The sequence below is a fragment of the Photinus pyralis genome, unplaced genomic scaffold, assembly GCF_008802855.1.
Source record: "Photinus pyralis isolate 1611_PpyrPB1 unplaced genomic scaffold, Ppyr1.3 Ppyr1.4_LG1, whole genome shotgun sequence".
NCBI lineage: Eukaryota > Metazoa > Arthropoda > Insecta > Coleoptera > Lampyridae > Photinus > Photinus pyralis.
In genome coordinates, this window is record NW_022170249.1 from 25,695,612 (window position 1) to 25,710,081 (window position 14,470).

Consider the following 14,470-nt stretch of genomic DNA (forward strand, 5'->3'; position numbering starts at 1 on the left):
TTTAAAGACTACCTTTCTGATAGAAACCAACGAACGAAAATAGTGTCTGATGGTAATATTTTGATTTCTGACTCCCTAAGCATTAAATGTGGTGTCCTGCAGGGTAGCATTTTAGGTCCCTTGCTATTCAATATATATGTTTCTGATCTTCACCGATACATTAAATACAGTGACATACATCAGTATGCAGACGATATACAAGTTTTGAAAAATGTACCATTAAAGGGTCTCAATGAGCATATTAATCAACTAAACTGTGACTTAATGGTTATGTGTGGGCAACACTAAATAATCTTAAACTGAACCCTGCTAAAACTATAATCATCCCAGTCGGTACCAAAAAAGGCATACAAAGATTTTTTCAAGAACAAACACAAGCTGTGAAAATAAATGGTGTCTGTGTAGAATTTGCAACCTCTGCGCGAGTCCTTGGTTTAACTCTGGATCGAACTTTAACCTGGGAACCTCACATTATCTGCTCAAAATCACTATATAAACTGAGAACTTTATATAAGGCTAAAAATCTTTTGTGTACACACATTACACTAAAGCTGGTAAAACAATTAATACTACCTCATTTAACATATGGTGATGTGTGTTATCAGGGAAAAAACAATTGTCTTATAAAACACAAAAAATTCAAAATTACTGTTTACGTTTTGTGTGTAATCTTAAACATAGTGATCATATACAACCTATACTTAACTATCATAATATGCTAAATCTGAGAACTAATCGAATATACCACATGCTAAGACTTTTGCATAAAATCATTCTTAATCGAATACCGCTTTATCTCTACACAAACTTTCGGGCACTCAGTAGTTTCCATTGTTACGGTACTAGGACTTCAAATATTTATATTCCTAAGGCTCAGACAAGCATTGGAGCATCGTCCTTTTATATACAAGCGGCCAAATTGTGGAACAAGCTGCCAGAAGATGTTAGACACACCAGGTCCTGTAATGGTTTCGATCGCACGTTTTTTGTTTGTTGCAGGACTCTGAACATGTTTTTTTGATGTTTAATGTGTAAATTTATACGTAGAGAGCTATTATGTTTTCGTTTTTCTTGTTATACTGTTTTACTTACTTTTTACTTTTTTTCTGTTATATTTACTTACTTTGTATTTCATAATAGGTATTGTTAAGTTATTTTGTTATATCTGATGCGACCAAGTTTGTAGAGGGGGGATACTAATGGCCTTATGGCTTCTCCTATCGCTTAATAAATTTATATTATTATTATTATTTATTATTATTAAAAAGTACATACAAAACTGTTTTTACATATGTTTTATTAAGCTTTTGGTATACCTGCAAATTTAAAAATAAATTTCAACATTTATAGTAGCAATTCATAAAACAACAAAAGTCATGGCTATTGCTATTAATAACAGAAATGTTGAAAAGTAAAAATAAATAATAAAATATGTAAAAACAGTTTTGTATACACCTTTGAATTCTGAACAACTTTAAACTCTACAGTTCTTCCTGTAAAATGTAAGAGGGCAGGATATAATTGCATAAAACTTATTTCCCACGTTAAATCCCTATGTTCCTACTTACCGTGCACCACCCGGTATACCCTCTGGTGACGAATGATAGAAGTTTTTGCTTCTCAATTAGAATGTCCAAATGTACCCCGCCTTCTCCTACAGAGTGACCCCCTTAATGGTTTTTGGAGTTGCCCCTCTAGCCCTCTAGTGACGAATGATAGAAGTTTTTGCTTTTCAATTAGAATGTCCAAATGTACCCCTCGTTCTCCTACAGAGTGACCCCCTTAATGGTTTTTAGAGGTGCCCCTGCAGAAGTATACTGTATCTGTGATTATATTATATAAGTATGTGTAACCTGGGCAAAAGTGACTTTGCTTGACCAGGGCCGTGACGAGGTCCCCAGAGATATGCATTTTCAGGCCCCTTTCTACTAATTTGTTGCGAAAATTGAATCATTGCCCCTGTGGCGACGCGCGGCATGCACGTCCCGCAGCAAAATAAAACGTGCTGCACCCTCATTGGTCAAAACGGCCAACCAATGAGAGCGTAGCGTCCCTAAAATGAAATGTTGTAGAGAAATAAAATTCAGAAAATGCGTATTCAATTGATAGCACATTAAAATTTTATATGATTTGGTAAAGCAATTTTCCTATGCTTTTGTCCCCTCCCCCACGAAGTACTTTTTGTCTTTCGCGCCTGTAAGTCGGTGTTCAATAATCTGCTGCAGAAAGTGAAGCAGGGAACATTTCAAAAATAGAAGTAGAGCTGTACACATTTCTGGACGAGAAAAGGAGTATGTACATTAGGGTCCCTGAATGACTATATCTCATCAAAAAATTCTCTTTATGTAGGTCCAATACCTGCTGCACCAGTTGAGCGGTTAGTTATAGAGATAATGAAGGCGAGCAATGTTACTTAACCAGCGAATTGTTACTAATAAAATATACTTATTTTAATTAAAAATGAAAATTAAGGAAACTGTGTACTCGCAAAAAACACTCCTGTAATTGAGTGTTTGTATTCGAGGAGATGATGAGTAAAGTACTCTGTACTCACTTACTGGCAAGTAAGTATCCAGTACTCGAGTACAATTTGCTAGTATTAGAACCCAGCTCTGTCCGAAAATTGCAAAAATTATTACAATTAAATTTATTAGCGTTATTAAGCTCCCAAGAGTTTCAATCTTTTCATTGTGAATTGCTGTTGTAGTAAAACTACCATACCGGGTTCGCACCTCCATATGCAGTATGGCGTCTTATGGACTAAATCCCTCTCCTACTACTCATTCATCGATAACGCTATCTTTGTTCCTCACTGCAATGAAGCCAAACACAACATAATATCCTTGTACATAAGTAGCATACTGCATTTGGCGGTGCGAACACGCTAAGTACTTTGTAGTACATATTTGTCAGAGGGAATGAAAATTACTATTAAGTCAATTTTTTCATCTAAAAATTGAGCATGGTACAATGAAAAACAATTAAGAGGATAAGTCAATTCTGCTGAATTTTTGAGACATAAGAATATAGATGGGGTTTAATCTATAAGTAACATCACAATAAACAACAGAGTGATTAACAACGTCAAGCCCGAAAAGAGAGAAAAATTGGAACACAAAAAATGTTTCAAAATAAAGTTATAAACATGTTTCTTTTATTCTTTTAACATATTCAACCGATATAATTTACACTGTTTATTCTATTTCATTAATGCTATTCTATTTAGAATTAGACTCTTCATCTTCTATAGGTATATTAGGTGCATGGAATTATCATCTTGTCCTTCTCACTCACCACAAACACTTGCCCAATGTCGTTGTATGAATAACTACGTTTTAAAAAAGTATCCAGTAACTGTATTCCTGAAATAGATCGCAAGCCTGGAAGTAACGGAATTGCCTTTAATTCAATCTCTTGGAATCCCCGTGCTGGTAACGAGTTCAATTTGTACCCCGATAAACCATACCATGACATTCCTTCAGTAGTCTCCAGTATTAGCATTAATTCCACTGTCCTTTCACTAAAATTCACAAAATTACCTAGTCTATTATGCCCAATACCCGCTTACCAGTTATTAAAAATTTTGCATTTAAACGTGAATAATTCTTCTAAATTAACAAAGTTTGGTAATTCAATTACTGTTAACCGAATGTCATCATATACTGGGCCCTAAAGTGTAATAATTATAAAAAGAAAGCATAGTTCGATACTTACTATTCTTTGAAGTTGACTAGTTTGCAATCTACCTCTTTCGCCCAAATTTGATCTCCAGACAATATCAAGCTTTCCAATATTTGTAGCACCACTTAACATTTTGAGATCTGCAGCAAGCTTAGAATCTGGCGATAAACAATAAAGGAACTGACAACTGGCTTGTGGTTGAAGAAGAGTAATTTTACCAAATATATTTGTACCATCGGAAGAGACATTCAGAGAGGTGACTATAATGCATAATTACTTAACTGGTTTTGGACACTATGTCAGTATACCATTAAAAAGATGGGATGCATCTAAAGCAACTTTCTCTAGACAAATTGGTCCAGACGTGATATTTTGAACTTGAGCTTCTAAGTAAACGTCATCGGATTCTGCATTGTAAAATTTAGTTTTAACATCCAAAGGTTTTAAAACCTGAATTTTAAAGAATTTACGAAATGACAGTGTATTCCCTAAGGCAGATTGGTACGTTACTTCACACACTAAACTAAAACGGTTTGTTATCGGGATTTTGTATAATACGGTCTTACATGTGTGTTCCTATTTCCTTCACCTCATAATGTATGACAGTATTTACGGTGTCATCCGGATTTAAAGCTGGGGTGGCCGGTTTCATTGACAACGGCAAACGTTGTGAGCTTGTCTGAAGGTCAACCTAAACAGTAATGATATCTAAAACAACCTTTGGTTTAAGTTTATCACGTACTTTAACAGCGACATTATTCACCACCTGATCGGTTTCGTTAAACACACATACGTAACTGGAAAACGTTTCACCAAGGTAAATGTTCACAGGGCTTTGGGGAAGCAATAGGAATTGACCTGTCATAATTGTTTCTAAACCATGAACCGCTGTAGGATCTTGTTGCAAGGCGATATTAAGTAAATTGCCGGGTAGGTCTCTACTGTCGCAGGTGATTGGAACTGCACTGGCCAATGTAGGTCTGGTTAATCTCATCACTGAAAGAATCATTGGTATATCACTAAAGTTGACTCATTTTTTACCCTTTAATCCTAACAAATGTTCTTCCGATTCCATATTATTTGGTTATCATAAACTATTTCTGTGTAATTATATTTTTGCAGTGCAAATAGCTGTCTTTAAAATGTATACATTGTGTTTTTGTGTACTTTCCACTTTCCGGGCGGCATCTGTTATTTTTTGGTGCCTCACATAACGACTGTGTCCTACTCAGCGGCGTACCTAAAAATGTGTAAGTCTATGCGCAGTGGTGTGACAGATACTTTTATTTGGGCTTACAGGGAAGTCGAATTAAGAAGATGCAGAAGAAGCGCAAGAGAGATTTCTAACCGACGTAAAGAAAACGTGACGGAGGTGTACAGGCACAAAGAAAAGGTAGAAAATGTACCGTGTGTCCCATTTTGGTTGAGACTGCGGTGTATCTCAAGCTGTTTTTATAGATAGAAACTTGCGGTCTTCGCGGTCCTGTGCCACTTTTTTTGTGAAACTTTTAATACCACAAATATAATCAATTTAGGCTACGTTTGTTTTTGAGATACAGGGCGAATACGAAAAGTATGACTTTTTGGCACGTTATCATAATATTTTTCTACCCATGTAAAATAGCAAAAAAAGGAAAAAACTGTTTGTTTTAAATATTTTTACATAGAATCCAGTGGCGTAGTTAGAAAAAATTTTGGACCACCCTTTTTGAGATTTGGCCCAATAATGTTGGTCAATTTCTTGCGAAATCTGCTCAATTCGTGATCGCTGTTTGCATCGACGTTTTCCTTCCCGGCTATCGTGCATCGGAATTGTCTTGGCGAGCACTTTTCTGGTTTTTGCATGAAAGCGTACGTAAGTGATCGGTTTGTGGTCCGTATATACCGTGAAGGTTCGACCTTCTAGCATATGCTTGTACTGCTTGATGGTTTTGTACATGGTGAGTAATTCCCTGTCGTATGCACCGTACTTGCGTCTGTTGCGAGGTGGTGCATCATGGTTGCATTTGCCGTTTGCATCGCTTCAATGCTTCCTGCGCTTCGGCCGTCCATTGTAGTGGTTGGTTTCCTCGAAATTTTCATTTAGCAATTCATGCAGCGGTGTCCGGGTTTCTGCGGCGTTTTTAATGAACCGTCGGCAATAGTTCACCATCTCCAGTACTTAGCGAAGCACTTTGATGTCTATCGGGCGCGATCCTGAGCAGCTGGATACTTGGTAGCCTTAGAACTCGATCTGTTTCTTCACGAAGTGGCATTTATCTAGGTTTATTACCATTCCGTTATCGTTTAGTTGCTGGAACAGTTTTTGTAGGTGCTCGGCGGTGTGCTCCTCCTCGTTCCTTGATGCAACAGAATATCGGCGATGTACCCGTAACAGAAATCCATGTCACTTTATATGTTGTCCATGAATCTCTAGAATGTCTGCACTGCGTTTCGAAGTCCGAACGTCATAAATGGAAATTCGAACAATCCGAATGGTGTTGTGTTGCGATATCCATTAATTTGATGTTTACAATATGCGATACGTTTGCTTCTAAAAGCATCTTAAAATTTCAAAGAAATACCTCTATAAGTAAGAAAGTTGGCATTTTCATTTTCGCATACGCACGTCTGATTTTTACTATGTGCAATATGTTTGCTTTTACTAGAAGCATCTGTGGTTACAATTCCAACAAAATATATTAGCACCTAAGAAAGTTGACATTGCGCAGTTTAATGGTCAAGATTCTGCTTGGCTCAGGTGCCAGACCGAATGCAAAAAGAACGAACTATTGAAAACTGTAGAAGTAGTTAAGGCCTCGAAAAGACGGGCAGACGGACGGACAGAGAAAGTGGCTGCAATAGCGCACCCAACTTCGTTAGAAAATGCGCTAAAAACTAATCGTAAGTGATTTAAATAAAACACAGTTCAACATTAACAGTCGTTGTCCAAAAAAACTAGTTACTCTTTGACACGCGATTTCAATTTGCTGTATAAGATTATCTTCCGCTGAAATTTCAGGAGAATTGGGTAACAAATGAACAATGTACCGTAAAATTTCGGTTACTTTGTTACACCCGAGGTTACTTTGTGATGTTATCAGGGATGTCATGTACCTATTTTTACAAAGGAAAATTGATATTTAATTGTACCAAATATAGTACTTACTATTGCGCACATGCATTTTCTTAAAGAATGCCTAAAGAGGACCTTTGGCGACATCTCTACGCGAATATTTGCGTTCGTAAGTGTGATATAGGTATTTGAAACATAATTAGACTGTCAACGTGCGAAAATCAACAACAATACGGGTGATGTATGTAAACTTTCAGCAACAGTGAATAAATCGGGTAAACTCATCCCACTACATTATCCCAGCAAACACACTTTACGTTTAAAATCGGTTTTAAAGCGTTTTGAAAGGATAAATTCGGTATTATGTATACGTTTTTGTGTAGACAGATTTTATACCCACGTTTAAAATACGATTTTTATTCATATATATAAATCATAGAGTTCACTTTCTACGTTGATAATACGTATATAAATAACCGTTTCTTAGCAATCGTTTTATAAACGTATATAACACCACTTTAATATACGCATATACGCATATAATTCGTATATCAATGGGAAATAATAAACGCATAATATTCCTACAAGAATATAGCAACATCCACCGGACATTTATGCGTATTATATATGTAGGGTTTTAGTCTACCATAAACGCTTTTTATACGGAACTGTGTTGCTAGGGATTCGAAACTATGTATATAGCATTTGGAAAACAGTATCTAATAATTATCATATTTGAAGTTATATTAAAAGTGCAAGGACCCAAAGTAACCCCAGACCCTGGGGTGAAATTGTAACAGTTTTTGAAATTTTTCAGTATGCCTTCTAGAATGAAAGCCATTCTATGGTTCACTCGATTAAGAAAAGTTGATACTTCATTTGGCATTTGGCTAATCAAAGCGATCAAATAACGTTTCTAAAGAAAGATATCGTGCACAGGGACAGACAGACGAACAGGTAGTTTTTTACTATAACTTTTTTAATAATAAACGCAGCAAAAATTCCTTTCCTCGTGCAAGCCTCGACTCTGTAACGAACAAAGTAGAAAAATAGCTCTTAACTTAAGATAAAGTTCTAGTAGCGACACAGTCGTAGGGACGGACAGACGGACAAAGTGGGCACAATAGCGCATTCTTAATCTTTTGATCTACGCGTTACATTTTCAGAAATTGGGACGGAACGATTTCGATTTTACCTACCAAAATCTATAAGAATCTCTGAAAAAACAGAAAAGGCACCTCACACCTGCACCTGAATCTGCAATCCCGTTATATACGCCCTGGAAAGTGTATTGGTGTACGTTATTATACGTTTACTTATTTATTATTTTTATTTTTAATTTCCATCTGGTTTACATGGCATGTCGGGTTATGTCGTTTATCAATTAATTCCCTAGGTAATCCTTTTGGATGTGGCTTTAGTCTTGTTAGTAAGTAAGTAATAATTTTAAAAAAAGGAGCATTTAATTCGGGAATAGGGCACTTAAGTAGCACCTAATTTTAGTTAGTTCACTTTTCATTTTCTCTGTAATAATTAAAAAAAAGGAGCTTTTCTTTCGGAGAAAGGGCACTTAATTAGTACCTAATTATAGTTAGTTCACTTTTCATTTTCTTGGTTTTTTGAGGTAGTGTTCTGCTGAGTTCAAATGAAATGAATTTAAAAAAAAAGGAGCATTTAATTCGGGCGGGAATAGGGCACTTAATTAGCACCTATTTATGCAATATGTTTGATTGTGTACTGCTGACCTTGCTCTGCTAGGTTCATGGACATCACACAGGGCTGCCAGAAGTGACTTTTGATATTCAGTAGGTATAGAGGATTCACTCTATGAAATTTCATGATTTTTGAAATGATAGATACTAAAGTTGTATTTCAAAATGAATGCATCGCAGTTAAGTAATTTTATATAACTTCAGCATTTACTTACAAATGCACGGGAGTAAGTTAATTACATTAGAAAATAGCAGATTCGTCCACCAAAGGCAGTAATCGATTTAAACATCAAATAAAATCTAGACAAAAAGCCAATCGTTTAGGTAAATGGTCATAAAACTTACAGTGAAACTTGCTGAAACGATCACCTACCTACTCCTTAGTTACAAAGCTGAAGACAACATAATTTAAAATAAACGTGTAAACAAATATAGCAAACGAGCTCCAAATTTTGAACTTGGTGTTAGATTTGCTTTTATACCAAATGCATATGTATCAGATGCTTTCGTAAATTATAAAGTTGGTACTGCGTATGCGCAAATCCAAATTTTGAAACTGGCGTTACATTTGCTTTTAGTCCAAGTAGCTATGTATCAAATTTCATTAAAATGCTTCCATAAATAAGAAAGTTGGCACTGCGCATGCGCAAAACCAAATTTTAGACTGGAGTTAAGTTATCACATTTGCTTTTATTCCAAGTGTCTATGTATCAAATTTCATTTACATACTTTTATAAATAAATAAGTTTGCGATTCGGTTCAGAGATGGTCGAGATGGGAAAAGGGCATTGTGAATGTGGATCGATTAGGCTCAACTTTGGACATTGCTATGATCATATAGAATTTCATGCAGTTCGATTCATAACTAACGGACCTGAAAAATTTCATCGTAATCGATCCATTCGTTTTCGAGCGGACGGACAGACACCGTAAAATTATAAACTCGATAGGAGCTCGTTAATAAAGTGAATAATTACAATTAAAACTAACCACTTCACTTTTCTACAGCGCAAAACTATAATTGAAAATTATACAGGCAAATACGCTATGGATGAAGGCAAAAACCAAAGTGGCGCTAATTTTACAATAAACCTAGTAAACTGTAGATACTATCAACAAAGCTAATAAAACACATTTTTCAATTTATTAATAAGACGCCCATTGCCAACTACCTATACTGTTAAAATGTTGCAGACATTATGAGGAGAAGATTTCGGACACTTCTCACCAACAACCAAAATGAGATGCACTCGTTCGAGTAGTTCAAGTGCCTTTTAGAGTAAGTAAGCAAAACAGATTGTAGACGATTAGAGTTTATTATTTATATTAATTACACCTTATACTTATAGGTATAAATAAATTTGTCTTTAACACTTTGTGCATGTAGAAGGGTAAATTGTCTAAGGCGGCAATGCGATTGATGTCGGTACTCTAGTTCTTTGTTATTGGGTACTTTCCGACACATATATTATGGGACAGCTGGGTCATCAATAATAGGATGCCTTTCTTCGCACATTTTACGTTTTGATAAAGCCGAATGAATTTTCGATTTAGTCGTTGCTCCCCACTTCTCCTTCACCGCCTCTGATGAGGCCATCAACATTGAATATGTCGAATTGCTCTCTCCTTCTTTACTATAATGAATGCCATACAGAAAATAGACTAACAATCCTGAAAAGAAAAAAAATGTCCGTGTGCAAATGTAGGGGAGGGTTTAGACATACCGACGATCATCCACACTAGGAACCTTAACCACGTTAATATGTTTAAATGGGCCATAACTCCAAGTTACAAAATATACTTAATGCGGGTATTATGGGCACCATCGGTACTCGAAACTTCAAACCCGCATCGATGTTTTGATAATGTGCGATGATTACCAACATACCTAGAATACAACGATACAATTCACTTATCTACGCATCTGCCACTTACATCCTGCCATAATTAAAACGAAGAATAATATTAACAAGATCACCCACCATATTCCATTCCATAAATCTTTCGTATACAACTGTAACAGCGCGCAGAGTGCCCCGCTGACACATGCGAAAATAAATACTGCTCCAGTTACAACCGAACCAGGCTCACATTGACCAAATAACGGATTTAACCAATTGTATTGGGGTTTTAAGGTGCCCACTAACATTTGTATATCCGACACCGGTGTTGTTGCCTGCGAGTTTGTGGCAGACGTTTCGGAAACAAGCGACGAATTATTACGAGATATAATCATTGGAGGTGGTCGGTAGCGAAGAATAATGACGGAGGCACTCACTATGGTGTACGCTAGCAAAGTACCTATGGACATAAATTCGACCAGCTTTTCCAGGTCAAACAGTAAGGCGATTAAACCGCTCGCTATTCCTGAGATGATGAGGTTTGTGAGCGGAATTTGAATTTTCGAATTAACGTTTCCCAAGAACCCAAAGAGAAGGCCATCGCTGGCCATTGCGTACATACATCGAGGTAACGAGAATAAGGATCCGAATAACGTTGTGGTCATTCCACAAATGGCGCCTAAGGAAACGACGTATTTTACCCATTGCGCTCCTATGTTGGCAAATGCCTCCGGAAGGGCGGCTTCGGGATTAATCATGTAGTAAGGGACTAGCAACGTTAATGCTGTGCATACCAAAACGTATCCCACGGTAACAATACACATTGATAGTACTGTTGCGATTGGTATGGAAAATGACGGGTTCCTTGCCTCTTCTCCCGAGGTGGCGATACTGTCAAAGCCAACAAATGCGTAAAAGCAGGTAGCTGCCCCTTTTAGTACACCTCCAAATCCGTATGGAAGAAATCCTCCATTCTGGGAGGACCAGTTGTTGGCGTTTGCGTAATAAAACCCCACAATGGTCACTAATGTCATCACCGCCAAATTCACAACGGTTAACGAACTGTTGATCATCGCCGAGCCTTTCACCCCAATTCCCAGCAGTATGGCATATACTACGCATACGGTAAAAGCCAACAGATCGGGATAACGTCCTAGTAGTTCTTCGTGTAACTCCCCCGTGATCTTTGCCGTTGCGTTGCTGATGCTACCCCCGAATAGGGAATCGACGTAACCGCTCCAAGCTCGTGCAACTGAAGCGGCTCCTAAAGTTCCCTGGATTAAAGTTTTGTGGTGAAGAGAATTTACCTACCTATCATATGTTCCAAAATAATGTTCCATCCAATCACAAAAGCCCAGAACTCTCCAATACTTACATACGTGTAAATGTAAGCAGACCCTGCCTTGGGGACCCTGGTGCCGAACTCGGCGTAGCACAACGCCGATAATAAAGACGCCAATCCGGCCAATAAAAAAGACAAAATGATTCCTGGTCCTGCAATATCTCTAACTACCGTTCCAGTTAGGACGTAAATCCCCGCACCGATCATGTGCCCGACGCCTACAAGCCAACAATTAGTAAAAGTAATAAGTGTATTAAGGTACCTAATAAAGTAATGTCGAAAGTGTTAAGACAGCGGTTCAGTGGAGTTTCCATGACGTCTCGTGGCAGCTGCTTCGTGCGGTTCATTTTTGAGCACAAATCTGACATCACGTGCCCCAAAATCATTTTCCGGGAGCTTGGCATTGTCTAAAACAGTGCTGCTACAATTTATTGTATAGAAGGGAATGTAGAATAGTCCTTTAATTATTCAGTGGGGATCCGTTGGTTACAGTTTCATTCTTCCTATATATACCTCTGACAATTTTATGGTTTTTATATTGGCTTACTTAAGGGAGGAAGCATCACAATTATAGGGATGTTATGAAAGTAACTCGTTACCTCAGGAAGAAAAAAGGGTAATTGAAATTTGCGAACGTACTAGAATAATTATGTAGGAATATTTTACCTTTTAAAGTGCTTATTCAGTTCAAGGGAAGTTTCTTCGGTTGACGACTCGGAGATACCTTTATTTAAATATTAACGTCATCGGTTGTTGCTAAAATACATAAATTACATAAGCAATGAAGGTGGAAACTAGCATATGTTCATTTAATTTTTGTCGAAATTGAAGTGAATCAATAGATGAAATGTGGCACAAGTGTCTGACACGTATGAATTTGCGGTAGGTACTTACCTAAAGTTAAAAATTGTTCATAAAATATGTCAGTTTCTAAAAAGTTCTTTTTGATTTGAGCAATGGAATGATACTGATGGCCAGGGGTACGAGAAAGATGCGCACGTGCCTTAAAAATCGATATTCAGCCGACATACATATACGAATTGTGGGAGCATATTTTACTGGTTTACTTAAATCTTTTATTCCTATTAAGTAATCAGTTTCAATTCTCTCCAAAATTATGGATTCAGACTATAAGAGGGACTTCAACTGGCAGTCGTGTAACGTAATCTACCTACTTTGCTTAAAATTTAGTCCTAGGTATAGAGAATGATTATAGTTTTATAGTGAACGTGTACCTAGGCATAAATAGGCATAAGTACCTATAGATGACCGGGTTCGTTACCGCATATCCTTTTTTCGGTTGTAGGCATATGTATGTAACTTAGAGAAATATTAAACTGCAGGTTAGGCAGACGTAATGCTAATGAGTAATGTCTAGGTGCTATATAAAATCATAGAAAGTCTGTTGTGGTGTCTTTTCGTAGACATACTTAGTTTCCACACTAGTGTAGGAAAAGAGAATTGCGCACTCTTTGCGGATGGGATCCAAATTTAAGAAAAATCCGAGGGGCAAACCACTCTGGAATTCATAGAATTCTCATGGAATTCATGAAATATTCGTAATTTATGGAATTCATGAAATATTCGTAATTCATCGAATTATTTTGAAATTCATGGAATTCATGAAATTATTCTGGAATTCACGGAATTCCTTTTACAAGCTACCGTTCAGGTTGTACCTACAATTCAGTCATCATTTTTTAAGTGAATATTTCGTATTGCTCGGTACAATTGTATGCTTTGCACGGGACTAAATTAACGTCATCCGTCACGACACGCTATTAGGAATGGCAATCTTGTTAAAGAACATTTGATAATAATAATAATAATATTTATTACTGTTAACATGCCAATAAAACATTTACAGAAGTCAAAGGAAACAACACAACATTTATATACATTCATGTTAAATTACACATAGATCACAGTCTTTAAATTCATTAATAGTATAAAATGCGCCTTCAGTAAGGAATTGTTTTAATTTAGTTTTCAGGGTATTGTACGGTACATCCCTGGTCTGGCCAGGCAGCAGGTTAAAAAGCTCAAACGAAATATTTACAAAACTTCTGTGAGTTGTATCTAATCTAATCTGTAGTGCTTTAGATCAAGATTACTACAATTTCGTGTATTATAACTATGTATATCGGACCTTACACAAAGTTCATTGGCACGAATCTTAGCATATAGAATACAGTGTAGTATAAATATGCAAGGAAATGTCAACAATCTGAATCTAATAAATACATTTTTGCAATCTTCTCTATACTGCAGATTGCCTATAATTCTAATAGCACGACGTTGGAGAGCAAATATTCGTGTTGCACTTGTACAATTACCCCAAACAATGTTACAGTAATATAAGTGAGTCTGAATCACTAATAAATAGACCATACGTAAAATATTAGGGGAAACGTTTTCAGATAAACGCCTTAAGAGGAATATATTACCGGAAATTGTTTTGGCTACTTTACTAACATGTTCCTTAAACGTTAATTTCGGATCAATGTTAACACCTAAAAAATTAGCATAACAAGGATTATCGAAATCATTTTGTTTGAGGGTGATTTGATTAGCATTTGTACCGTTTTACTAGAATTTAATCTTAGTTCATTTGATAAACACCAATTCTCAGTTAATTGAATTGCTCTACCCGCCTCTTCATAAACCCTATTTAAATTCTGGTCCGATATTAGCAGAGTCGTATCATCCGCGTACTGAAGGCATGTAACAGTGTCTGTTAAGTGGAACGAAAAATCGTTAATAAATATTAAAAATAATAGAGGTCCCAGAATGGAACCTTGCGGCACGCCTCTTTGAAGCTTAAGAAACTTGGATGTAT

At 36.6% G+C, this 14,470-nt stretch overlaps 2 protein-coding genes across 2 annotated transcripts; both read right to left on the reverse strand.

The window, feature by feature from the left end:
- Positions 1-3,122: 3,122 nt before the first annotated feature.
- LOC116179054 (trafficking protein particle complex subunit 13-like) lies at positions 3,123-4,902 on the reverse strand. The gene is made up of 7 exons (XM_031498765.1): positions 4,723-4,902; positions 4,424-4,677; positions 4,248-4,372; positions 3,990-4,204; positions 3,715-3,941; positions 3,569-3,669; positions 3,123-3,520 (listed from the first exon to the last, which is right to left on the reverse strand). Exons 1-7 carry the CDS (start codon positions 4,754-4,756, stop codon positions 3,256-3,258), a joined length of 1,221 nt encoding a protein of 406 aa, XP_031354625.1. The 5' UTR covers positions 4,757-4,902; the 3' UTR covers positions 3,123-3,255.
- A 4,843-nt stretch (positions 4,903-9,745) lies between these two features.
- Positions 9,746-12,638, reverse strand: LOC116158560 (cationic amino acid transporter 4). The gene is given in 8 exon segments (XM_031471355.1): positions 9,746-10,119; positions 10,173-10,229; positions 10,232-10,336; positions 10,384-11,553; positions 11,601-11,849; positions 11,894-12,038; positions 12,298-12,387; positions 12,526-12,638. Coding segments are annotated over 6 exon segments (1,926 nt in total). The 5' UTR covers positions 12,036-12,038; positions 12,298-12,387; positions 12,526-12,638; the 3' UTR covers positions 9,746-9,916.
- Positions 12,639-14,470: the final 1,832 nt, after the last annotated feature.

What these genes read in the sequence shown, in the direction of transcription:
- LOC116179054 (XM_031498765.1), bottom strand. Translation starts at nt 4,756, where the DNA reads ATGGAATCGGAAGAACATTTGTTAGGATTAAAGG. An exon ending in ACATTTGTTAGGATTAAAGG is followed by an intron (nt 4,678 to 4,722) that starts GTAAAAAATGAG and finishes TGATTCTTTCAG; the next exon opens with TGATGAGATTAACCAGACCT. An exon ending in TGCATCCCATCTTTTTAATG is followed by an intron (nt 3,942 to 3,989) that starts GTATACTGACAT and finishes TATGCATTATAG; the next exon opens with TCACCTCTCTGAATGTCTCT.